At 37.5% G+C, this 27,749-nt stretch overlaps 1 protein-coding gene across 5 annotated transcripts in view; it reads left to right on the top strand.

The window, feature by feature from the left end:
- The window catches only part of KCNQ5 (potassium voltage-gated channel subfamily Q member 5), a 572,959-nt gene that overhangs the window by 449,978 nt on the left and 95,232 nt on the right, over positions 1-27,749 (top strand). For all 5 annotated transcript variants that reach the window (XM_016955848.3, XM_016955845.3, XM_016955849.3 and 2 more), the window contains exons 4-5: positions 1,218-1,393; positions 1,658-1,783. In XM_016955848.3, coding sequence (XP_016811337.1) covers positions 1,218-1,393; positions 1,658-1,783 — 302 coding nt within the window. The remainder of the gene's footprint in view (positions 1-1,217; positions 1,394-1,657; positions 1,784-27,749) is intronic.

Genomic DNA, 27,749 nt, shown 5'->3' on the forward strand with positions numbered 1-27,749 from the left:
CTCTCTCTCAAAGCACTGACCCAAAAAGGGGCACCAGCAGAGAGGCTCAGAAGATCTTCTCAGTCCACACCAGGAGACCAGACCTTTCTCAGTGCAGGGAGAAGGATGAGCTGAATGAGGAATACTCACTCATACAGCAGTTAATCCAGAGGATGACAGAAATATTACAAATGTGACATCCTTGAAATGGAACTCCTCTTTGGAGTGTGGAAGCCCAGTCATGCACAACCCACTTGGAGCAGGAAGGAAATTGTATTTGAGGATGTTAAAGTCAAGCTAACTTTTATTAAAATTGCCACAGGAGGCCATTCATCCCCACTTCACTTATCCCACTTCAAAGCCTACTTCCCATCACTCAGATGTTTACTTATGGAGTGATTAAGTTTTCTTTTATATTTTCTATGCTTTCATCAGATGCTCTTTTTCTCTTTTTTGCTTAGAAAAGGCAGATTTTTTCAGCCTAATGTCAATATGTCAAACATTAAGTATTCATTCCCTTGCAATGCACAGTGTTTATACTTACATACCCTATTATAACAAATGTAATATTATTTAATTATGCAGCAAACTTACACATAATTGGTGAACCAGGTCTAAAGAATACTCTATACAGGAAGCATAGAGTATTCAGCTTAGCTGAGGCCTTTGTTAAACAATATGCAAAGTTGCAGGTGCCACATTAGGGAATTTTGGGGGAAAGGAAATGCAAACTTATTTGGCAGGAAAACAAGAGAAATGATTATATCTCACAGCACTTTCATGGCTGGACACATTTACATGCCTCTGTCACATCACCCAGAAGCTGTGGTGTTGAGGGCTGAGGCAGGAGCTCCTTTTGCCACAGGAAAAAGGATGAAATGAGAGACATTGTGAAAGGTTGCCCCAAAGTCTTAAGGCTCCCTGAAACCTTGGGTTTTTTGAACACCATTGTCCAATCTGTTGAAGGTTAAATAATACGTTGTTCAAAATTGCATAGGTAAAGCCCAGAATGGCCAAAGGGTCAGAACTACAGCAATAGGTAGGTCCCATTCTCTGCCTTTTCATTCTTCAGTCTTCGGAAATGCCACAGAGGCCGAGTGGCACTAGGTGCAGCTGGGAATCAAGATCTGTTTATCTGTACCTTAAATAGGTCAAAGTGAACCTTTTGGAAATATTGTTTTGGTAAATAAAAATTCCTGGTCGTGCTAACTGTGGCTATTTCGACCTGTTTCTTTCAGATACCATTGTTCTTATCGCTTCAATAGCAGTTGTTTCTGCAAAAACTCAGGGTAATATTTTTGCCACGTCTGCACTCAGAAGTCTCCGTTTCCTGCAGATCCTCCGCATGGTGCGCATGGACCGAAGGGGAGGCACTTGGAAATTACTGGGTTCAGTGGTTTATGCTCACAGCAAGGTAAGATTTGCTCTCTGAATTTAAAAACACAATTTTTGAAACTTTTTCATTGATTGCTGTAATAGTTAATAAACCTTTCACAAGAAAACTTAGTCATTGCAGAAAATGGTTAAAACAATTTTGGGACATGATGTACAAGGGATTATTTAAGAGCCATCATAAACATCCAAGAAGTAGTAAAGTGAATAGAATCATCATAGAATTCTTTTTTCCTTTTTCAAAGATTTCCCACCTCTAAAAATCTTTCATTCCTTTTATATCTAGGAATTAATCACAGCTTGGTACATAGGATTTTTGGTTCTTATTTTTTCGTCTTTCCTTGTCTATCTGGTGGAAAAGGATGCCAATAAAGAGTTTTCTACATATGCAGATGCTCTCTGGTGGGGCACAGTAAGTATAAAAATACGTTTTTTATTTATTGGATGTTGTGAATTTTTTTTTTAATACAACGTAATGGTTCCTATGGATGGTTTCAATAAAAATATTAACTTGCGAAAGAGAGTTATGTGGAAAATAAATACTACTTATTATTGTCTAAAGGCTTTCCACATCTTTTTAGGCCAACTAAGTTGTCTTGTAAACCATCATTAATATTTCTTGAGTGCTAGATTGTTGCCAAAATTAAAAGTATATAAAATATATAAATATATATCATTTTTAAAATGGTGATTAAAACATTGATAGTTTGTTTATTTGTTTTAACTTTGTGGAGCACAAATTTAAATTATCAATTGTTGCATTGATTTTCCACTCTTCAAAAGTTTATCTGGGGTTAAAAAATGAATGGAAGCTGTGAATAAAATTGCAGCACAAAGAAATGAAAAAGAAGACTAGTAACCATCTGTGAGATCAGAGATTATAGTCACCTAATTTCAAAACTTTCCTCTTAAAACCTACTTTTTCTTTATATTGTTATTAAAGAATAATTTTCCAAATAAATAAAGTAAAATCATGATTCTTACATAGAAAGAAAATTAACACATGCTAAACATTCATTTAACTCATTTTAAAAGTTTAAGTCATTATTAATGAAGAAACCAGTAAGATGTTAAAACCAGTTCAAAGCACTATCCAAAGGACAGAAACATTTAAAGATCAGGAATATTGAAATCATTGTGCAAATAGAGGCAAAACTGGCTCCTTCCACAGTGTGGGAGGGAAGTCAGTTCAACCTCCACTAGGCAGAATTTATTTACATGTCCATAGGCAAGAATTATTTTGCATTGCTACCAGTTATCAACAACTTACAGAGTTGTAAAATAGCTCAAAGGCTATGAAAAGAGCAGAGCCCCATAAAAGCAGAATCCAAAAACCTGGAAGGGTGTACTCTGAACAACGCATAGTTTTCCACTGAAGCAAAAATTTTCCCTGCATTGTAAAGAATTTATGAAACAGTCATTGGAGCTATGCCCTAATAAGAATGTCATGGGATATAGGAGTGCTTTATGCAATGTATAAATTACATTTCTTTTTATTTTATTCCTTTAAGGTATCCCAAAGGGGAGTTATATGAAAATAATCATAGCCAAACATGGTGGCTCACGCCTGTAATCCAAGCATTTTGGGAGGCCAAGGAGGGCCAGTTGCTTGAGCTCAGGCATTTGAGACCAGCCTGGGCAACATGGCAAGACCCCATCTCTACAAAAAATACAAAAATTAGCCAGGTGTGGTGGCACACTCCTGTAGTTCCAGCTACCTGGGAGGCTGAGGTGGCAGAATCACTTGAGCCTGGGAGGTAGATTATAAATGCTTGTCTAAAGAATGTCCATATCGTTTTGGTTCAAAAAACCCCGTAAGTTCTCTTTTAAACCACCCTTAGTATTTCTTGAGTTCTAGATTGTTGCCAAAATAAAAATGTATCATTTTCTTAAGCTGTGATTTAAACAATGATAGGCTTTTTATTTGTTTGTTTAGTGAAGCACAGAGTTACCAATTGTTGCATTGTTCCACTACTCATCAAAAGCTCATCAGCAAGACCCAGAACATTTGTCAGAGACGAGGAAAATTTGTTAGGGCTGTATTAAGCAGAACTTGTTGTATTTGTTGATTGCATAGCAGCAATAAAATGAATAAAAATGAGAAATACATTCACCTAAAGATTCGAATTTTTTTCTTAAGTTATCTAAGTAAATGTCTACAAGATTATGCCATTGGTTTCAAAGGATTCCGTTGGTTTAATAATGTGGTTTCCGGCTGCTCTTCACTATTCACAAGCAATAATGGGCATTTCGAAAAAGAGTGGAAACTTGAAAGAGAGCAGTCATCTGACATTCTTAAAATACTTTTTATATGTAGAGAGCAAATGAAAATCTGTGACTCATGATGGGATAAACTGTAAACTGAGAAAACAGGAGGCTTTTCTTGCCAGCAAGGGGAAGACAGTTTATCATCCCAGCCTTCAAAGCAATGGTTTGAATTCAAGTTTAATTTTGCTTCTCTTGGATAATTCTAATGTATTTGACTTACTGAGGCACCCAGGTGCCCCTTTTGCCACTGAGATGCAGTTGTTGGTGAGTTTAGCCTGGGAGCTCATTATCCTTCTTTTTATTAGTCTTCCTTTTCTCCTTATTACAAAAAAGAATTGCTGTATTGTGTGTTAAACAGTGTGTGGGAAACTCTTAATATACCTCTCAGTTAGTCATCAGTTTGTTTCTTTTGCCAGAATAACCCACACAGTAGGTTTTCAAAGGTCATATCTGTGACTTTCGGGGGAAGAAACATTTTCATTGATTTCCCTTTCAGTTGTGCTAATTTGACTGACATTTAACCCGTACTTAACAGGTTCCTGAATGGCCTAATTATGTTTCTATTTTTTAAAAAAATCTAGTCTTGAATATGAGAGTAAAAATTTTATAAGAGATCAAACTTCGAAGAATTTTTTAAGGCCTTATTGGTCCGTAGCAGGTTTGTTGATATTAACTGACTCATTAATGAAATTGTCTGAATCCTAAAAAGACAGAAAAAGCAAACAAACAAGAGAGCTCATTGTTTCTATTCATTTTAAGAAGAACATATACTAGATTCCTAGTGGGAAATAAAATAAATTTAGACTATTATACCTTTTATTTATACATTAATCAAGACCTTAGTGAAAATTATGGTTGGGTATTTCTTAGTTAAAATTGCCCATGTTGCACCTAATGGAAACCTTAATAACTATGGAAGTATCCAGAATAAATAGGGAAATGATAGCATCCTAAATAAGAGTACTTCTAAGTGTTACACTTTGATGAAAAAAGGAAATCCCCTATATTAAAAGATCCCACAGTATCAACATTAAGTATCAAAATATAGGTTTTGTTCCACAGATACGCTGTGCCAGTGAATTTTCAATACTAACTCTGGAACTCCTTCCATTAAGATAGTGAGATCTGTCCCCTAGATCAACTTTTGGAGGGATATCATGGTGGGATCAGTGCTGCTCAAAAAACTTTGATCCCTGAAAGCAGTTTCATATTAGTGAATAGCAATACCTAGCTCATTGAGTAAGTGAAATAGATATAAAAGACCTGGTACCAAGAACATAGCAAGTGCCCAATCAAATATGAGAGCTATTGTTGGTGTAGACATCATTTCTGTGGAAGTTAAATGAAAGCACCTTTAATACAAAAGGAACAAAAAAAGAGCTATGTGTTTTGATGCAGACCCACAGTTTGAACACAGAAGAGGCTTGGGAATTGGAGGTTGTGATGAAAAGATGTCCTGGGTTCTGATGTGGCAACTAAAGTTGCATTGATGGCAGAAAATGGAAGAGGGAAGTAGCTCTAGTAGCTGAGGCACTGAGAGCTGCTGGAAAAGGGGATCTTCTGATTGTTGGATAGAGCTCCATTTATTATCATTTTCTATTGTTATTTTTCTCATTTTTGGTTGTTCCAGATTTATTCTGAAATAATTTAAGAATGGGTTTCCCTGGAGTTATTTTCTGTTATTAAATCCTTCCTGTTTTGTGGGAGTGATTTTTCTCTTTTTGATCTGCTTTAGATTTATTTTGAAATAACTTAAGATCAGGTTTTCCTGCACTCCAGCCTGGGTGCTTGAGTGAGACCCTGCCTCAAAGACTCCCTTGGGGAGAATTATACCGTGCCACGGAAATCTACCAACAGTATATTGTTCACATGAACACCTTAGCTATAAACTAATGTACATAGATTTACTAAAAACATAATTGTATCTTCAAAATCAGGTCAATAAATATTTGTTGATTTGTTGCCTGAAAGAAAGAAGGATTTATATCTCCTGATTTGGAATTAATTCTGCTATTGAAAAGAAAAAAAACTTTAGCCTAACCAGTGTCTTAAATTATAATCTGACCATAGCCTCAGCCATCTCATTTAAAAAAAAAAAATCAAGAAAAGTCTGGACCAGAGTTTTCATTTGTTTTTCAGTATTATTTCTGAGGAAGAATTCCTGAATGCTAAACACACGAAGGTGCCCCCACTCCACCTCAGATTTTCCTAACATAATTACAACTTTATGCCAACATTTCCAACCCACAGATTTTCAGAATGTATTTTCTTTCACCTGTGTGACTGTATTTGAGCATAGGAAACATAAGGGCCAAAATATATCTAAGCTGTTTCTATCTGCAAGACGCCTTCAAGTAAATGGTCCAGCTGAAGAGATGGTACAAAATACCAGGGATTCCTGAGGCCAGCTGTGGGGAGGTAGCAGGGCAAAGCAGGCCATCCCTGCCCAGATCCTCATCCATCTTGTTACCCTGCAGCCTGAAAAGGCAGCTGCCAGCTTCTCAGTTTAAGAATTGTGGCAAGAAATGGCAGCTTCTCACTTAAGGAGAATACTACTCTGCCTAGAACTTTACTGAAAGAGATGGTGGACATTTTTGTCACTTGTAATTTGTTTTTTAATTTTAAAAAGTAAATTCAAAACTTCATGACCTTACCTATGATATTATAAAGATCATACTCAAAAGTCACGAGTATGAATCACAGAAGATTTTTATAATAAAAATGTAATCTATCCAGTGCATGTTCACCAGCATATCTCTTACAAGCTCTGGAATGAGGAAAAAAAATGGAATTATGTCCAATATCGTGATGTAAAGATCCATCTCTCCTATTCTCCTGCTTCTCATCTCTTACACACACATATATATAAGCAAAATGTCACGCTCACATGGGTGTGGGAAATCAAAGCTCACAAAACACTATTTAGTTTACTTGCCCACTTATGTAAATATTGTATTTGTTTTAGAATAGAGTAGAAGCTCTCAGAACTTATTTCCTCTTCACTGACTGGCCAGATTAACCAACACTCCTCACTCCCACAAAACATACTGAGGCTTGCAGAGCACAAAGTGCTCTTTAGTATCCACAGAATTCTGTTCTTAACATTGTTTGAATGCTTGCAAAGAGTCAGCATGTTCATTACCAAACCTTTTTTTTTTTTTTGAGACAGGGTCTCACTCTGTCACATAGGTTGCAGTGCATTGGTGCAATTATAGCTCGCTGCAGCCTCAACCTCCCAGGTTCGAGCAGCCCTCCCGCCTCAGCCTCCTGAGTAGCTGGGACCCCAGGCACGTGCCACCATGCCCAGCTAATTTTTTACTAATTTTTTGAAGAAAAGGGGTCTCACCATGTTGCCCAGGCTGGTCTCAAACTCCTGGGTTCAAGCAATCTGTCTGCTTTGGCCTCCCAAAGTGCTGGGATTACAGGCGTGAGCCACTGTGCCCGTCCCATTCCTAAACCTTTTTATGTCAGTTGTATTTGTAATTATAATGGCATGGTTTAATTTTATATTATTGCATAAACTGATGACATATGGTACAGAAAGAAAGATGGATGGTTTACGAAAATAGAATGCTTTAGAAAAGCTTGATAAATGCAAAATACTAAATATACTAAAATACTAAAAATACTTTAAAATCAGGGGTGAACACACAACTATGTGGGGGAAAAAATCTTAAATATCTAGGACTCTGTTCTCAGATAGCTCCCACAAAAGTTGAGTTTATGCACCACTAAAAAAAAGTTAATTTTAAAAAACATTAAAATTAAGGAAAATAAATGATGCATTATGAGTGAGATTCATGCAAAAAAGATAAGGCAGAACCCCAATTGCAGAACACATTCTTCATCAAGAATATTACATTTATGTGCTTTAGGCTAAAATAAAATATGTGGCATATAAGTCTCTTTGTGATTATCTGCATTAGTCAAATTTCTGACTAAGCAACCAAGTAGCCATCATAAAAGTTTCAACTAAGAAGACTTCTCTGTGTATTCTCATGCATTAATATATAATATCAGAAAATTATCTCACCAACAGAGAATAACAAGGCTGTCTCATAAGAACATTTATTTTACATTGATTCAACTGCTTTATGGTTCTACTAATTCCCTTGCAGCACATTTGCTATGCAGAGTAAAAGTCTGATGTATTGTGATTCACTTTTAACACTGTATATATTAGAAGAGAATTAAATGCTTTGACTCAGGAAGTATCAAAAATATATTAGTACAAAAAGAACCCATTAACCGACCACACTTTAGTTCTTTCTGTCATCCCAAACCCACCCAATCCCTGTCATCCCCACCTACCTAGCCCATATGTAGTCATGAAGCATCCTCATGGTTCACCCGAGATGAACAGAGTCACTGGGTTTAATTCCAGCACCATCACCCATGGGACTCAACCCTTGCACCCTAATGCCATATGCACATATAGAACTGGCAGAGAATTACACAACAAAGGGGGCGGGATGTGATGGAAGTATCTTCAAAGGAGCAACTACATTATTTATTTAATGTTGGATTCCCAGTCTAAAGATAGTGTAAAGGGATTATTTATTTAATGTTGGATTCCCAGCCTAAAGACAGTGTAAAGGGAGTGTGTTATTTATTTGTTTTTCTTTATAACAGTAATCCATTTTTTCCAAAATCAGCTCTGGCTCTTTAACTTCATTTGGCCCATATTACTGTGTGAACTGTATACTGTTAAGTGATAATAGCCACCTGCCCTTCTGCCTGGGAGTCACTGACGTACGCAGTTTGTAAGCATCTGCAATACAGAGATGATGAGATACAATCGAATAAGTCATCTTCCCATGCCATGCCATCAGGATGCTGCTGGGTTCTTGAAGATCTGTGAGAAATGTTTCTAGAAAACGAACTGACTGCCTCATCACCCAATTCAATTGTGAAGTCTAGATGTGATTTCCTCCAAGCCCCTAAAGATCGCATATGCAGCCTCTCCAGGTTCTCTGAAACATGCTGCTATTCCAGAATCTCCCCACTTATTCTGAAGAACGGGTGCCCTTGGGTTCTTGTGTGGGCCTGCCCTTTCTCCGGCCCTGAACCTAAATGAAACTAATCATTACTGGGTTCTACCAGTGAAAAGATTCATAACATTTTTGGAAGGCAGAAAGAGGTTTATTATTTAGCACAAGCATGGGAGAATAAGAACCAAGAGGGCTCCTGCTACTCAGTTCATGTACAAAGGATCAACTGATAAACATTATCAGGGCCTCCCAAGTGCTAGGAAAAGAAAAGAAATATAATGTAGTTGTACAGTTCCAAGGAGACTCACTGGTACTTCAAGGGCAGCTTGACCTGAAAGTCCAGAAAAATCAATGAATATCTATGCAGCGCTCATCTAAGGATGGTTTATCAAATGCAGCTGGTCCTTGACTTAAAATGTCAAAGCCAGATCAAGCAGATGGGTCAGGGTGAATACCTGGAAAAAATTAACATCTTTTTATTGTAAGCACATCTTAAAGACTTCATAATTTTATGTCTGGTGCTATCTTTCTGTTCACATCATGAAGCCCAGGTGTCCTCTTTGCCACCACAGAAGGGAAATGATGCATGCACGCTCCAGGCAAAAAACAAGGGAAACCCACACCAACTCCCTCTCTGGCATAGAGGGGGACAAAACTGCCACCCTGTTGCCAGATCCTTCCCAAGCCTAAGCTGCCAACAAAAGGCCCCTTTGCTTTAACCAGGAAACATCCCTAGCTCCTTTGAAATCAGAGGGGAGAAAGTTATTGAGGCTGGGGGTTCAGTTGCTGGCTGTTCAGGTCCCTTGCATTCAGTGAAATGTGATCATCCCGGAAGCCTGAACCGGAGTGTAGGGAGAAAGTGGGCAGAGTCTTTGCTCACCCCCAGAGGAACTCCAGAGTGCTGTTCTCAGATTTCACAACCTTCTATTCTCCCCCGCAAACCACCCCTGTAAGAGAAAGGGGCAACCCTAAATTCAGAATGAAAGAAAGCAGGCACTCTTTTCTACTCAGGATGAAACACTGAGCACATTGTCACTTGGCTGTGTCCCATTCTTCAGAGTTAGAGTCAGTGGTTTAAAACCCACTCTGTGAGCACTGGGCCGAGCAAATGTATTATTGGAATGAAAAGCAAAGGAAACCATGAAATGTAACATTTTTGCTGTGACCAAACCATGAAAGTTCTTCTTCAGTCTATTATTATTAATAAACCGATGTAAAAGGATTAAGCTCTTTTTCAGAAAAAGTATAGTAGATTAATATCTGTCCCACATATATAAAGATTAAGAATAAAATTGACCTGGAAATTTTTTTTCTGCATTCTCAAGGAATTCTTTTGAGAATTCCATATTAATACTGCTGATGACATTAGATTAATTTGGCTCCTGTAAAGTTCTACTACATATTCCCTCTCTCTGACATTGAATGAGTTCTTCCAACCAGCAGACCTCTTATTAACCTGTCCTTGACCCCTTCTCAGACCTTCACAGCCCAAGCCTCTTTGCCTATTCCAAGCCTCTGACTCCCCACACATGATCCCACCTTCTCCTTTTCTATAATTGAAAGGACAGACATAAGCATTCCTAATCCTTCCCTCCACTCACACTGAGGCCACATCATACCCCCACTGTGGAAGCGCTGTCCTTTCACACTGCCTGGGCTAACCCCTCCAACTGTGCCCTTAACCCGATTCCTTCTTGGGTACTTTACCCCATCAGGAAGCCGCCACCCCTTCCCTCTTCAGTCTCACCCTCTCTACAAACATGCAGAAGTACATGCTGGAAAGCCTCCCCTCAAGTCAGAGATTCCTGGGAGTTCTTGCCCTCTACATCTCACTTCAGTTGTTGCCAATGTTCTTCAAAGTATTATTCATTTATTTACTAAATATTTAGTGAGTTTCTCTCACTTTGTGGCAAGCATTATGCTAGATGTTAGGGAAATAAAGAGCAAGCTGAGGTTCCACTTTCTAGTTAAGGAAATAAGAATCCCTCCCCAAAGAAAAATACAACAGACTATCACTCACGTTAATGTTATTACAAAACAAGGAGCTGTAATATAGAGTAATCAGAGTCTCTACTGAAGATAGGTAGGAAAGGCCTCTCCAATGAGGGAGTATTTTGGATAAGACCTGAAGGATGAAAAGGAGCCCTGGGAAGAGTGAGGAAAATGGCAATTCCAGCTGAGGGAACAGCTTGTGCAAAGGCCCTGAGGCAGAAAGATCCTGGCTTGTTTGAAGAGCCAAAAGGCCACTGTCATTAAAGTGCAGTGAGCAAGGGTAAAATCAAAATGATCTTAGGTAGGCGGAGATGGCTTAATTAGTAGCTTAGAATTTATTTTGAATTCAACAGCTAGCCATTGAAGGATTTTTAGATGGAAATAAGAAAATGATACCCCTTGCAGGTATATGAAGAAGGAACTAGAGGAAAGCAAAAGCAAAAGCAGAGAGAGCAATTAAGAGGCTACTATAGCAGCCTGGTCTACCATGGTGGCAGCAAAGACAGAGAAAAGGGGGTGAATTTGCAAAAACCTAAGGAGATCGAATCAACAGGACTTGCTGATAGATTCCGTGGGGGGAGTGAGGGAAATGAATAGTTAGGATGATTCTGAGGCTTCTGACATGAGCAAGTGGATAGATTGGTGGAGCTCTTGGTTAAGACAGGAAGGAATATATTTGGTAGAAATAAGAGTTCTGTTTTAGACACATTAAGTTAAATGACTGTGTGACATCTAAATGGAACTGTCAACTGCAGATACGTGAATTGGGAACTCAGAAAAGTGGTCTGGCCTAGAGGTATAAATTTGGAGTGTTTAGCATAAAAGTGGCATTTAAATCTATGAGAACATTTAAGATCACCTGGAAAGAGAGAAAAAAGAGGGGATAGAAAAGAAAGGAAAGTCTAAGAAGAATACAATTTTTAAAAGAAGAAAAAGACTTAGAACAAAACCTTAAAAATCCAGTGTCCAAAGGTTGAAAAGGGTAAGAGGAGCCACAGAAAAAGAGCCACCAAGGAATACAAAGAGAAAACCATGGAAGTGAAGAGAAGAGTGCTTCTAGAAAGAGGTGGTCAGCTGAGCTGAATGCTTCTGAAAGGTCTGGCATCATAGAATTTGTCTCCCTCTTTATCAAACCTGCTTCTGAATTGTTCCCCCTCTTTCAAAGCCCAGGTAAGGTGGCATGACCAGAGCAACCACTTTCTCAGTGATTGCCAGTGACCACCTATCTCCACCATATTCAGTCTCTTTTTCTCAATGCTCATTGTCCTTGTTTTCTTTTTCTCTCTCTCTCTCTCTTTTTTTTTTTTTCCAGATGGAGTTTCACTCTGTTGCCCAGGCTGGAGTGCAATGGTGTGATCTTGGTTCACTGCAACCTCCACATCCTAGGTTCAATCAATTCCCCTGCCTCACCCTCCTGAGTAGCTGGGATTACAGGCATGCACCACCACACCTGGCTATTTTGTATTTTTAGTGGAGATGGAGTTTCACCATGTTGGCCAGGCTGGTCTCAAACTCCTGGCCTCAGGTGATCCACCTGCCTCGGCCTCCCAAAGTGCTGAGATTACAGGCATAAGCCACCGTGCCCAGACTCACTGTCCTTGTTTTCTACTAGGCTGTGACATCAGAGATTACCTGGTCTTTGTGAAACTCTCCATTCTCTATTGAGTTTCCATTTATATAACCCTTTCCCAGTTGTTCTACTTTTGAAAAACTTGAAAAACATGACATCCAAAGACATTCTTCTCTGACTTTCCTTTCCCTTCCATTCCTTAAATGTCTGTGTTTTTTGAGGTGTCCCTGGACCCTTTCTGTGTACCTTTTGTAATCTCAGTTATGCACATAGCTTTAACATCACCCTGTTACTGATTCTAAAACCCAAATCTCACGCCAAACCAAATTTCTCTCTCAGGACTCAAGCTCTCATTCTCAGTTTCCTGCTAGACATTTCTACATTAGTCATACTGACATTTGAAAAACCATTATTTGCAAAACTAAACTCTTCACCTTTACTCCAAAACCTTCTCTTTTTCATTATAATGCTTTTATTTATGGTGCAACCATCTTCCCACTTAAAATTTTCAAGTCACTGTTAACTTAGTCTTTCCTTTTACCTCAATCAATAAATTTATTTCTATTGAACTTCCTAAACATTTCTCTTTACTCTCCACTCTCATAGTGTCTTAACTGGTCTCTGCACCTCTCATTTCTTCCTATTTCAATCTCTCCTGTACATTTGCTGCCATAATTTCAGCTTCTAAAAGCACCACTCTGATCACATTATGTACTTTGCTTACAAAAACCTTCCGTCAGTATTTCTGGGCTGCAAAACAAGAGAGCAGAATCCTATCCCACCCATAGGGCTTTCATTCCTCTATTCAGTAAATATATATTGAGTGACTACTGTATGCCAATCACTGTGCAAGGTGCTTGGATTCAGCAGTAAGATAAAGTCCCAACCCACATACAATTTACTTTCTAGTTGGGAAGGCAAACAATAAACAATTTAATCAATATACAATATCATTTCAGGTATTGATACATTCTATGAATAAAGATGAACAGAATAAGGATTTAGGAAACAGTTGGTAGGGAAGTAGCTTTTTTTGTTGTTGTTGATTTTCGTGCGGTTTTGTTTTGTCTTTATGAGAAAATGACTGTTATGATTATACAGTGTCCCCCAGCGATTATTTTTCCGTAAATTATTGGGGAACAGGTGGTTTTTGGTTACATAAGTAAGTTCTTTCATGGTGAGTTGTGAGATTTTGGTGCACCCATCACCCAAGCAGTATACACTGCACCCTATTTGTAGTCTTTTATCCCTCTCCTCCTTCCCATCCTTTCACCTTGAGTCTCCAAAGTTCATTGTGACATTCTTATGCCTTTGCATCCTCATAGTTTAGCTCCCACCTATGAGTGAGAACATAGGATGTTTGGTTTTCCATTCCTGAGTTACTTCACTTAGAACAATAGTCTCCAATCTCATCTAGGTGGCTGCAAATGCCATTAATTCATTCCTCTTTATGGCTGAGTAGTATTCCATCATGTATATATATAATATATACCACCGTTTCTTTATCCACTCATTGATTGATGGGCATTTGGGTTGGTTCCACATTTTTGCGATTGTGAATTGCGCTGCTATAAACATGCATGTGCAAGTGTCTTCTTCATATAATGACTTCTTTTCCTCTGGGTAGATAACCAGTAGTGAGATTGCTGGATCAAATGGTTCTACTTTTAGTTCTTTAAGGAATCTCCACACTATTTTCTATAGTGGTTGTGCTAGTTTACATTCCAACCAGCAGTGTAGATGTGTTCCCTGTTCACCGCATCTCCACCAACATCTACTATTTTTCCACTTTTTTATTATGGCCATTTTTGCAGGACTAAGGTGGTATCACATTGTGGTTTTCATTTGCATTTCCCTGATCATTAGCGATGTTGAGCATTTTTTCATGTGTCTTGGCCATTCATATATCATCTTTTGAGAATTGTCTATTCATGTCCTTAGCCCACTTTTTGATGGGATTGTTTGTTTTTTTCGTGTTGATTTGTTTGAGTTCATTGTGGATTCTAGATATTCATCCTTTGTCAAATGTATAGATTATAACGATTTTCTCCCACTCTGTGAGTTGTCTGTTTACTCTGCTGACTGTTTCTTTTGCCGTGCAAAAGCTCTTTAGTTTAATTAAGTACCAGCAATTTATCTTTTTATTGCATTCACTTTTGGGTTCTTGGTCTTGAAATCCTTGCCTAACTCAATGTATAGAAGGGTTTCTCCAATGTTATATTCCAGAGTGTTTATAGTTTCAGGCTCTATATTTAAGTCCTTAATCCACCTTCAATTGATTCTTGTATATGGTGAGAAATAAGGATCCAGTTTCATTCTCCTACATATGGCTAGCCAATTATCCCAGCACCATTTGTTGAAAAGGGTGTCCTTCGCTTCTCAAAAGAAGACATTTATACAGCCAACAAAATTATGAAAAAATGCTCATCATCACTGGTCATCAAAGAAATGCAAGTCAAAACCACAATGAGATACCATCTCAAGCCAGTTAGAATGGCGATCATTAAAGAGTCAGGAAACAACAGATGCTGGAGAGGATGTGGAGAAATAGGAACACTTTTACACTGTTGGTGGGAGTATAAATTAGTTCAACCATTGTGCAAGACAGTGTGGCAACTCCTCAAGGATCTAGAACTAGACATACCATTTGACCCAGCAATCCCATTACTGGGTATATACCCAAAGTATTATAAATCATTCTACTATAAAGACAAATGCACATGTATGTTTATTGCAGCACTTTTCACAGTAGTAAAGTCTTGGAACCAACCCAAATGCCCATCAATGATAGACTGGATAAAGAAAATGTGGCACATATACACCAAGGAATACTATACAGCCATAAAAAAGGATGAGTTCATGTCCTTTGCAGGGACATGGATGAAACTGGAAACCATCATTCTCAGCAAAGTAACTCAAGAAGAGAAAACCAAACACCACATGTTTTCACTCATAAGTGGGAGCTGAACAATGAGAACACATGGACACAGGGAGGGGAACATCACACACCAGGGCCTGTCAGGGGTTAGGGGGCTGGGGGAGGGATAGCATTAGGAGAAATACCTAATGTAAATGATGAGCTGATGGGTGCAACAAACCAATATTGCACATGTATACCTATGTAACAAACCTGCACTTTGTGCACATGTACCCCAGAACTTAAAGTATAATAAAAAAGATAAAATTCAGCCTTAAAAAAAAGAAAAAGAAAAAGAAAAGGGTGTCCTTTCCCCATTTTATGTTTTTGTTTGCTTTGTCCAAGATCAGTTGACTGTAAGTACTTTGGTTTGTTTCTGGATTCTCTATTCTGTTCCATTGGTCTATGTGCATATTTTTATACCAGTACCATGCTGTCTTGGTGACTATGGCCTTGTAGTTTGAAATCAGGTAATGTGATGCCTCCAGGTTTGGTTGGGTTTTTTTGTTTTTGTTGTTGTTGTTGTTTGGTTGGTTGGGTTTTTTGTTTGTTTTATTTGTTTGTTTGTTTTGGCTTAGTCCTTCTTTGGCTATGTGGGCTCTTTCCTGGTTCCATGTGAATTTTATCATTGTTTTTTCTAATTCTGTGAAGAATGATGGTGGTATTTTGATGGAAATTGCATTGAATTTGTAGATTGCTTTTGGAAGTATGGTCATTTTTACAATATTGATTCTACCTATCCATGAGCATTGGATATGTTTCCATTTGTTTGTGTCATCTATGATTTCTTTCAGCAGTGTTTTGTAGTTTTCCATGTAGAGGTCTTTCACTTCCTTGGTTAGGTATATTCCTAAGTTTTGTGGATTTTTTTTTTGTTTGGTTTTTTTTTGTTTCGTTTTGTTTTGTTTTTTTGTTTTTGTAGCTATTGTAAAGGGGATTGAGTTCTTGATTTGATTCTCAGCTTGGTCGCTGTTGGTGTATAGAAGAGATACTGATTTGTGTATGTGAATTTTGTATCCAGAAAGTTTGCTGAATTCTTTTGCAAGTTCTAGGAGCTTTCTGGAGGAGTCTTTAGGGTTTTCTAGGTAAACATTCATATCATCAGCAAACAGCAACAGTTTGACTTCCTCTTTAATGAGTTGGATGCCCTTTATTTCTTCCTCTTGTCTGATTGCTCTGGCAAGGACTTCCAGTATTATGTTGAAGAGGAGTGATAAGAGTGGGCATCCTTATCTTGTTCCAGTTCTCAGAGGGAATGCTTTCAACTTTTCCCCATTCAGTATTATGTTGGCTGTGGGTTTGTCATAGATGACTTTTATTACTTTTATTACATTGTTATATTATGACATTTTATTGTCATAGATGTCCTTTGTGTACCAGTTTTGTTGAGAGTTTTAACGATAAAGGAATGCTAGATTTTGTTGAATGCTTTTTCTGCGTCTATTGAGATGATCATGTGATTTTGGTTTTTAATTCTGTTTATGTGGTGTATCACATTTATTGACTTGCGTATGTTAAACTATCCCTGCATCCCTGGTATGAAACCCATTTGATCATGGTGGATTATCTTTTTGATATGTTGTTAGATTCGGTTAGCTAGTATTTTGTTAACGATTTTAGCATCTATGTTCATCAGGGATATTGGTCTGTAGTTTTCTTTTTTGATTATGTCCTTTCCTGGTTTTGGTATTAGGGTGATACTGGCTTCATAGAATGAATTGGGGAGGGTTCCTTCTTTATCTTGCGGAATAGTGTCAATAGGACTGGTATCAATTCTTCTTTGAATGTCTAGTAGAATTCTGCTGTGAATCCATCTGGTCCTGGACTTTTTTTGTTGGTAATTTTTTAACTACCATTTCAATCTCATTGCTTGTTATTGGTCATTCAGGCTATCTAATTCTTCCTGATTTAAACTAGGAGGGTTGTATTTTTCCAGAAATTTATCCATCTCTTCTAGATTTTCCAGTTTATGTGCGTAATGGTGTTCATAGTAGTCTTGAATGATCTTTTGTATTTCTGTGGTGTCAGTTGTAATATCTCCCATTTCATTTCTTCTTGAGCTAATTTGCATTTTCTCTCTTCTTTTTATGGTTAATCTTGCTAACGGTCTATCAATTTTATTCATTTTTAAAGAACCAGCTTTTTGTTTCATTTATCTTTTGTATTTTGTTTGTTTGTTTCAAATTCATTTGGTTCTGCTCTGATCGTGGTTATTTCCTTTCTTCTGCTGGGTCTGGGTTTGGTTTGTTCTTGCTTCTCTAGTTCCTTGAGGTGTGACCTTAGATTGTCTGTTTGTGCTCTTTCAGACTTTTTGATGTAGGCATTTATGGCTATAAACTTTCTTCTTAGCATCGCCTTTGCTGTGTCCCAGAGATCTTGATATGTTGTGTCATTGTTGCCATTCAATTCAAAGAATTTTTTAATTTCCATCTTGATTTCATTTTTGGCCCAATGATCATTCAAGAGCAGGTTATTTAATTTCCATATATTTGCATGGCTTTGAAAGTTCATTTTGGAGTTGATTTTCAGTTTTATTCCACTGTAGTCTGAGAGAGTGCTTGATATAATTTCAATTTTCTTAAATTTATTGTGGCTCATTTTGTGGCCTGTCATATGGTCTACCTTGGAGAAAGTTCCATGCACTGAATAGAATGTATATTCTGTGGTTGTTGGATGGAATGTTCTGTATATATCTGTTAAGTCTATTTGTTCCAAGGTATAGTTTAAATCCATTGTTTCATTGTTGACCTTCAGTCTTGATTATCTGTCCAGTGCTGTCAGTGGAGTATTGAAGTCTCCCACTATTATTATGTTGCCACCTGTCTCATTTCTAAGGTCTGTTAGTAATTGTTTTATAAATTTGATAGTTCCAGTGTTCAGTGCATATACGTTTAGGATTGTGATGTTTTCCTGTTGGACTAGGCCTTTTATCATTATATAATGCCCTCTTTGTCTTTTTTAACTGCTGTTGCTTTAAAGTTTGTTTTGTCTGCTAGAAGAATAGGTACTCCCGTTTGCTTTTGGTGTCCATATTCCAAAAATGTCTTTTTCCACACCTTTACCTTAAGTTTGTGAGACTCCTTATGTGTTAGGTGAGTCTCTTGAAGTCAGCAGGTAGTTGGTTGGTGAATTCTTATCAATTCTACAATTCTATATCTTTTAAGTGGAGCATTTAAGCCATTTACATTCAACGTTAGTATTGAGATGTGAGGTACCATTCCATTCATTATGCTATTTGTTGCCTGTATACCTTGGTTTTTTGTTTTTTGTTTTTGTTTTTTAAATTGTATTTTTGTTTTGTAGATCCTGTGAGATTTATGCTTTAAAGAGGTTCTGTTTTGATGTGTTTCCAGGATTTGTTTCAAGATTTAGAGCTCCTTTTAGCAGTTCTTGTAGTGGTGGCTTGGTAGTGGTGAATTCTCTCAGAATTTGTCTGTCTGAAAAAGACTGTATCTTTCCTTCATATATGAAGCATAGTTTTGTTGGATACAAAATTCTTGGCTGGTAATTCTTTTGCTTGAGGAGGCCGAAGACAAGGCCCCAATACCTTCTAGCTTAAAGGGTTTCTGCTGAGAAATCTGCTGTTAATCTAATAGGTTTTTATTTATAGGTTACCAGGTACTTTTGTCTCACTGCTCTTAAAATTCTTTCCTTTGTCTTAACTTTAGATTACCTGATGACAGTGTGCCTAGGTGATGATCTTTTTGCAATGAATTTCCCAGGTGTTCTTTGTGCTTCTTGTATTTGGATGTCTAGGTCTCTAGCAATGCTGGGGAAGTTTTCCTCTGTTATTCCCTGAAATATGTTTTCCAAACTTTTAGATTTCTCTTCTTCCTCAAGAACACTGATTATTCTTAGCTTTGGTCATCTAACATAATCCCAGACTTCTTGGAGGCTGTGTTCGTATTTTCTTATTCTTTTTTCTTTGTCTTTATGGAGTGGGTTAACTGAAAGACCTTGTCTTAGAGCTCTGAACTTCTTTCTTCTACTTGTTCAATTCTATTGCTGAGACTTTCCAGAGCATTTTGCATTTCTATAAGGGTGTCCAAAGTTTACTGAAGTTTTGACTGTTTTTTATTTATGCTATCTATTTCCTTGAATATTTCTCCCTTCACTTCTTGTATCATTTTTTGGATTTCCTTAAATCGGGCTTCACATGTCTCTGGTGCTCCCTGATTAGCTTAATAATTAACCTCCTCAATTCTTTTTCAGGCAAATCAGGGATTTCTTCTTGGTTTGGGTCCATTGCTGGGGAGCTAGTGTGATTTTTTGGGAGTTGTAAAGAACTTTGTTTTGTCATATTAACAGAATCGGTTTCTGGTTCCTTCTTATTTTGGTAGGCTCTGTCAGAGGGAAGGTCTAGGGCTGAAGGCTGTTGTTCAGATTCTTTTGTACCACAGGGTGTTCCCTTGGTGTAGTACTCTCTCCCTGTTCCTATGGATGTGACTTCCTGAGAGCTGAGCTGTAGTGATTGTTATCTATCTTGTGGATCTAGCCACCCAACAAGTCTTCCAGACTCCGGGCTGGCACTGGGGATTGTCTACAGAGTCCTGTGATGTGAACCATCTGTGGGTTTCTCAGCCGTGGATGCTAGCACAGTATTTAGGGTGTCTCCAAGGTCCTTCAGGAGCAATCTGCTTCCTGCAGGGGGTCTGTGGGTCCTCTCTATTTTCGTTTTAAAGGCAGACTTTGTAATAGGACACACTAGTGGGCAATTTATAGTTGTATACTCATAAGCAAACTGTTTAAATTATCTGAATCCAAGTTTCCTCATATGATCGCAAGATGAGGTCCCACAACAGGTCGTCTGCAAGCTGAGGAGCAAGGAAGCCACTCTGAGTCCCAAAACCCCAAAAGTAGGGAAGCTGATAGTGCAGCTTTCAGTCTGTGGTCAAAGATCCAAGAGTCCCAAAATTGAAGAACTTAGAGTCCAGTGTTCAAGGACAGGAGGCATCCCGGATGGGAGAAAGATGTAGGCTGGGAGACTAAGCCAGTCTTGGGAAGTGGCTTAAATTAGGTGATCTGGGATGGTTTTCTGTGGAGCTGACATTTCAGCAGGTACCTGAATGCAAACCTGGAAGTAACAGAAATTCAGAAAGAGAAAAGCAAGGGCAAAGGTCCTTAGGCAAAAAAAAAAAAAAAAAAAAAAAAGAGCTTGGTGTGCTGATGAATAGCAAGGCAGGAGGGGCAGAAGCAGAATGAGAGAGAGCATGGTAGAAGACCATATCTGAGGAGTTAGCTGAGGTCAATCATGAAGAACCCTGCAGGCCATGGAGAGGAGCTGGGACTTTGTTCTAAGAGATGTGGGGAACGCCTGGAGCAGTCTGATCATAGGAGAGGCATGATATTCAAAGACATTCCCTGGCCTAGCTTTAGCATATCTAGTTAACCTTCTCTTTACTAATCCTTTACTTTTCTTTCATTGTAAATTGAGAAATTATAGTTGTATATATTTCTGGGGTAGAAAGTGATGCTATGATTTACAAACACAATGTGGAATCATTACATCGTGCTAATTAACATATCCACCACTTCAAATACATATCAATTTTTGTGGTGTGGCTGGGTGCAGTGACTCACTCCTATAATCCCAGCATTTTGGGAGGCCAAGGCAGGGGGATCATTTGAAGTCAAAAGTTCAAGACCAGCCTGGCCAACATGGTGAAACCCCGTCTCTACTAGAAATACAAAAATTAGCTGGGTGTGGTGGTGCATGCCTGTAATCCCAGCTACTCAAGAGGCTGAAACAGGAGAATCACTTGAACCTGCGAGGCAGTTTGCGGTAAGCTGAGATCGTGCCACTGCACTCCAGTCTGGGTGACAGAGTGACTCAGTCTCAGAAAAAAAAAATGTGGTAAGAGAATTTGAAATTTAGTCTTAGTAATTTTGAAATGCACAATACACATTACTAACTGTATTCACCACACTGTGCAATAGATCTCATATATATATATATACACACACACACACACATACACATATTGTTCCTGTTTAACTGAGGCTTTGTGTCCTTTGACCATCATCTCCCCATTCCCCCAACCCCCAGCCTCTGGTAACCAGCATATTACTCTCTTCTACCATGGTTTTCATTGTTTCAGATTCCCCATGTAGTGAAAACATGCAGTATTTACCTTTCTGTGCCTGGCTTATTGCAGATCATCTCATTAGATGCAGAAACATCATTTGATCAAATTTTATTTCATAATAAAAATCCTCAACAAATTAGGTACAGAAGGAATGTACCTCAACACAATAAAAAGCATATATTATAAGCCAATAGCTAACATTATACTCCACAGTGAAAAACTGAAATCCTTTCCTCTAAGATCCAGAACAAAATAAGGATGCCCACTTGAGCAAGATCTAGTGCTGTGCTGGCTTCAGGTCTAACCCAGTGCCGTCTCAGTGATGGTGGCCACAAGGCTGCTTGTGTCGCCCCTCACCAAGCTCCAGGCACCTCAGCACAGAGAAAGAGAGACTCGTTTGTTTGGGAGAACGTAAGGAAGAGAACAAGAGTTTTTGCCCAGTAATCCAGAGAATTCTTTCAGATATTATTCAAGACCACCAAGGTGATACCTCTACAAGTCTACAAGAACCATAGCATTACTGGGCTTGGGGTACCCCTTAATGCAGAAATGCCTGCAGTGACCAAAAACTTAGATCATAATACTGAAGTCCCTTCAAATACCAGGAAAGCCTTCCCAAGGAGGATGGCTACAAACAAGCCCAGATTACAAAGACTACAATAAATACCTAACTCTTCAATGCCCAGACACTGACAAACACCACAACCTCAAGATCATCCAGGAAAACATGAGACACTCAACATAACACAAAGAATGAATTCAGAATTTTATCAGATAAATTTAACAAATAAATTGAAATAATTAAAAAGAATCAAGCAGAAAATCTGGAGGTCAAAAATGCAACTGACATACTGAAGAATCATCAGAGTCCCTTAATAGCAGAATTGATCAAGCAGAAGAAAGAACTAGTGAGCATGAAGACAGGCTATTTAAAAATACATGGTCAGCAGAGACAAAAGATAAAAGAATAAAAAAGAAGGAAATGCCCAAAATATCTATAAAATAACTTCAAAGGGGCAAATCTAAGTTATTGACCTTAAAAAGTAGGGAGAGAGAGAGAAAGTTCATTCAAAGGGATAATAACAGAACTTCCCAAACCTAGAGAAAGATATCAATATTCAAGTAAAAGAAGGCTATAGAACACCAAACAGATTTAACCTCAAAGCATTCACTAATAAACTTGCAAAATTCAAGGATAAAGAAAAGATTTTAGAAGCAGCAAAAGAAGAGAAATAAATAACGTGCAATGGAGCTCCAATACATCTGGCAGCAAACTTTTCAGTGGAAACCTTACAGGCCAGGAAAGAGTGGCATGGCGTATTTAAAGTGCTGAAGGGAAAAAATATTTTATCCTTGAATAGTATATCTGGCAAAAATAGCCTTCATGAAGGAGAAATAAAGACTTTCCCAGACAAACAAAAACTGAGGCATTTCATCAACACCAGACCTGTCCTACAAGAAATGCTAAAGTGATTTCTTTAGTTTGAAAGAAAAAAGGCATTAAGGAAAAATAAAAAACCATCTGAGGGTAGAAAACTCACTGGTAATAGTAAGTACACAGAAAAACAGAATATTATAGCACTATAATTGTGCTAATTATTTATATTTTAAGTAGAAAGACAAAAAGATGAACTTATCAAAAATAACTACAACAACTTTTCAAGATATACACAGCATAATAAGATAAAGTAGAAACAACAAAAAGTTTAAAAGTGGGATGACAAAGTTAAAATGTAGCATTTTCATTAATTTGCTTTTTGTTTATTTGTTTATGCAGTCGGAGTTAAATTGTCATCAGTTTAAAATAATGGGTTATAAGGTATTATTTGCAAGCCTCATAGTAACCTAAAATCAAAAAAGCATACAATGGATACACACAAAAAAATAAAAAGCAAGAAACTAAATCATACCACCAGAGAAAATCACTTTCAATGAAAGGAAGACAAGAAGGAAAGAAAAAAGCAAGAGAAGACCACAAAACAACTAGAAAACAAATAACAAAATGGCAGGAGTAAGTCCTTACTTATCCATAATAACACTGAATATAAATGGATTAAACTCTCCAATCAAAAGACACAGGATTGAATGGATTCAATGGATTAAAATTAAATTTTAAAAAGCAAGACCCAATGATCTGTTGACTACAAGAAACATACTTCATCTATAAAGACTCACATAGATTGAAAATAAAGGGATAAAAAAAGATATCCCATGCAAATGGAAACCAAAAAAGAGCAGGAGTAGCTACACTTACATCAGACAGAATAGGTTTCAAGACAAAAGCTATCAAAAGAGACAAGGAAGGTCATTATATAATGATAAAGGAATCAATTCAGCAAGAGGATATAACAACTATAAGTATATATGCACCCAACACTGGAGCACCCAGATATATAAAGCAAATATTATTAGAGCAAAAGAGAGAGACATACCCCAAGTCAATAATAGCTGGAAACGTCAACACCCAACTTTCAGCATTGGACAGATCATCCAGACAGAAAATCAACAAAGAAACATCAAACTTAATCTGCACAATAGACCAAATGGACCTAATAAATATTTATAGAACATTTCATCCTACAGCTGCAGAATACTCCACACACTTCTCCTAAACACATGGATTATTCTCAAGGATAGATCAGGATAGGCCACATGTTAGGCCACAAAACAAGTCTTAAGACATTCAGAAAATTGAAATAATTCAAGTATCTTCTCTGACCACAATTGAATGAAACTAAAAATCAGTAACAAGAGAAAATTTGGAAACTATACAAACACATGTAAATTAAACAATATGCTCCTGAATGACCAATGGGTCAATGAAGAGATTAAGAAGCAAATTGAAAAATGTCTTGAAACAAATGATAATGGAAACACAACCTGTAACAAAACCAATGGGATACAGCAAAAGGAGTACTAAAAGGGAAGTTTATAACTAAAAGTGCTTACATCAGTAAAGAAGAAAAACTTCAGATAAACAACCTATTATGCAACCTACAAGAGCAAGAGCAAACCAAACCCAAAGTTAGTAGGAGAAAGGAAATAAAGATCAGAGCAGAAATAAATGAAATTGAAACAAAGAAATTACAAAAGATTAACAAGGCCAGGCACTGTGGCTCACGCCTGTAATCCCAGCACTTTGGGAGGCTGAGGCAGGCGGATCATGAGGTCAGGAGACCGAGACCATCCTGGCTAACATGATGAAACCCTGTCTCTACTAAAAAATACAAAAAAAAAAATAGCTGGGCATGGTGGCGGGCGCCTGTAGTCCCAGCTACTCGGGAAGCTGAGGCAGGAGAATGGCGTGAACCCGGGAGGCGGAGCTTGCAGTGAGCCCAGATCACACCACTGCACTCCAGCCTGGGCAACAGAGTGAGACTCTGTCTCAAAAAAGAAAAAAAAAAAAAAAGATAACCAAAAGAAAAAGTGTTTTTTGAAAAGATAAACAAAAATGACAAACTTAGCCAGACTAAGAAAAAAGGAGAGAAGACCCAAATAAATAAAATCAGAGATGAAAAAGGAGACATTAAAACTGATACTACAGAAATTCAAAGGATCATTAGAGGCTACTGTGAGAAACTATATACCAATAAATTGGAAAACCTAGAAGAAATGGATAAATTCCTATATACGTACAACCTACCAACATTGAACCATGAAGAAATCCAAAACCTGAACAGACCAATAACAAGTAATGAGATTGAAGCCATAATACAAATACTCCCAGCAAAGAAAAACCTGAAACCTGATGGCTTTACTGTTGAATTCTACCAAACAATGAAAGAAGAACTAATACCAATCCTGCTCAAACTATTCCAAAAAGTAGAGGAGGAACAAATACTTCTAAACTCATTCTATGAGTCCAGTGTTATCCTAATACCAAAACCAGACAAAAATGCATTTAAAAAAGAAAACTACAGGCCACCATCCCTAATGAACATTGATGGAAAAATCCTTGACAAAATACTAGCAAACCGAATTCAACAACACATTAAAAAGATCATCCATCTTGACCAAGTGAGATTTATCTCAGGGATGCAAGAATGGTCCCTCCTATATTTAGAACACAACAAAGATGCTCATTTTCACCACTGTTATTCAACATAGTACTGAAAGTCCTAGCTACAGCAATCAGAGAAGAGAGAAATAAAGAGCATCCAAATTGGGAAGGAAGAAGTCAAGTTATGCTTGTTTGCAGATGATATGATCTTATATTTGGAAAAACCTAGAGTCTCCATCAAAAAACTATTAGAACTGATAAACAAATTCAGCCAAGTTGCAGAATACAAAATAAAATACAAAAATCAGCAGCATTTCTATATGCCAACTGCAAACAATCTGAAAAAGAAATTGAGAAAATAATCCCATTTACAATAGCTACAAATAAAATTAAATACCTAGGAATTAACCAGAGAAGTGAAAGATCTCTACAAAGAAAACTATGAAACACTGATGAAAGATATTAAAGAGGATATAAAAAAAGGAAAGATATTTCATGTTCATGGATTAGAATAATCATTATTGTTAAAATTTCCATATTTCTCAAAGCAATCTACAAATTCAGAGCAATTCCTATCAAAAATACCAATGACATTCTTCACATAAATGGAAAAAACAGTCCTAAAATTTATATGGAACCAGAAAATACCCAGAAGAGCCAAAGCTATCCTAAGGAAAAAGAGAAAAACTGGAGAAATCACATTACCTGACTTCAAATTATACTACAGAGATATAGTAACCAAAACAAAATGGTACTGGCATAAAAACATATACAGACCAACGGGACAGAAGAGAGAAACCAGAAACAAATCCGTACATCCACAGTGAACTCATTTTCGACAAAAGTACCAAGAACATGCAACGAGGAAAGGACAGTCTCTTCAATAAAAGGTGCTGGAGAAACTGGATATCCATATGAAGAAGAATGAAATTAGACCCCTATCCCTTGCCATATGGAAAAAAATCAAATCAAAATGGGATTAAAAAGTTAAATCTAAGACCTCAATCTATGAAACTACTACAAGAAAACATGAGGGAAATTCTCCAGGGCAAGGATTTCTTGAGTAATATCCCACAAGCACAGTCAACCAAGGCAAAAATGAACAAATGGGATCACATCACGTGAAAAAGCTTCTGCACAGCAAAGGAAACAATCAACAAAATGAAGAGACAACCCACAGAATGGGAGAAAATATTTGCAAATTATCCATCTGACAAGAGATTAATAACCAGAATATATAAGGAGCTCTCATGACTGTATAAGAAAAAATAAAATAATCCAATTTTAAAACGGGCAAAAAATCTAAATAGATATTTCTCAAAAGATGACATTACAAACCACAAACAGGCATATGAAAAGGTGCTCAATATAATTAATCATCAGAGATATGCAAATCAAACTGCAATGAGATATCATCTCACTCCAGTAAATGACAGGCACTAACAAATGCTGGCAAGGATTTGGAGACAGGCAATAACAAATGCTGGCAAGGATTTGGAGAAAAAGACAGGCAATAACAAATTCTGGCAAGGATTTGGAGAAAAAGGAACCATTGTACACTGTTGGTGGGAATGTAAATTAGTATAATTTAGCCACTATGGAGAAGAGCTTGGAGGTTTCTCATAAAACTAAAAATAGAGCTACCATGTGATCCAGCAATCCCACTGCTAGGTATATTCCCAAAAGAAAGGAAATCAGTATATCAAAGAGATATCTGCACTCTCATGTTTATTGCAGCACTATACACAATGGCCAAGATTTGGAAGTAACCCAAGCATCCATCAACAGACAGATAAAGAAAATGTGGCATATATACACAATGGAGTACTATTCAGCCATTAAAAAGAATGAGAACCTGTCATTTGCAGCAACATGGATGCAAGCGGAGCTCATTTTGTTGAGTGAAATAAGCCAGGCACAGAAAGACAAACTTCACATGGTCTCATTTATTTGTGGAAACTAAGAATTAACAGTTAAGGATTAAGAAAATGTGGCACATATACACCATGGAATACTATGCAGCCACAAAACAGGATGAGTTCATGTCCTTTGTAGGGACATGGATGAAGCTGGAAACCATCATTCTCAGCAAACTATCGCAAGGACAGAAAATCAAACACCACATGTTCTCACTCATAGGTGAGAATTGAACAATGAGAACACTTGGACACAGGATGGGGAACATCACATACTGGGGCCTGTCATGGGGTGGGGGAGTGGGGAGAGATAGCATTAGGAGAAATACCTAATGTAGATGACGAGTTAATGGGTGCAGCACACCAACATGGCACATGTATACATATATAACAAACCTGCACATTGTGCACATGTACCCTAGAACTTAAAGTATAATAATTAAAAAAAATTAACAGTTAAACTCACAAAGATAGAGAGTAGAATGATGGGTACCAGAGTATGAGAAGGGTAGTGGAGAGAGTGAGCAGAGAGGGAAGCGGAGATGGTTAATGGACACCAAAAAAAACCAGAAAGAGTGAATAACGTCTAGTATTTGAAAGTACAACAGTGTGACTATAGTCAGTAATAATTTAATTGT

The sequence above is a fragment of the Pan troglodytes genome, chromosome 5 (genome assembly GCF_028858775.2).
Source record: "Pan troglodytes isolate AG18354 chromosome 5, NHGRI_mPanTro3-v2.0_pri, whole genome shotgun sequence".
Lineage (NCBI taxonomy): Eukaryota > Metazoa > Chordata > Mammalia > Primates > Hominidae > Pan > Pan troglodytes.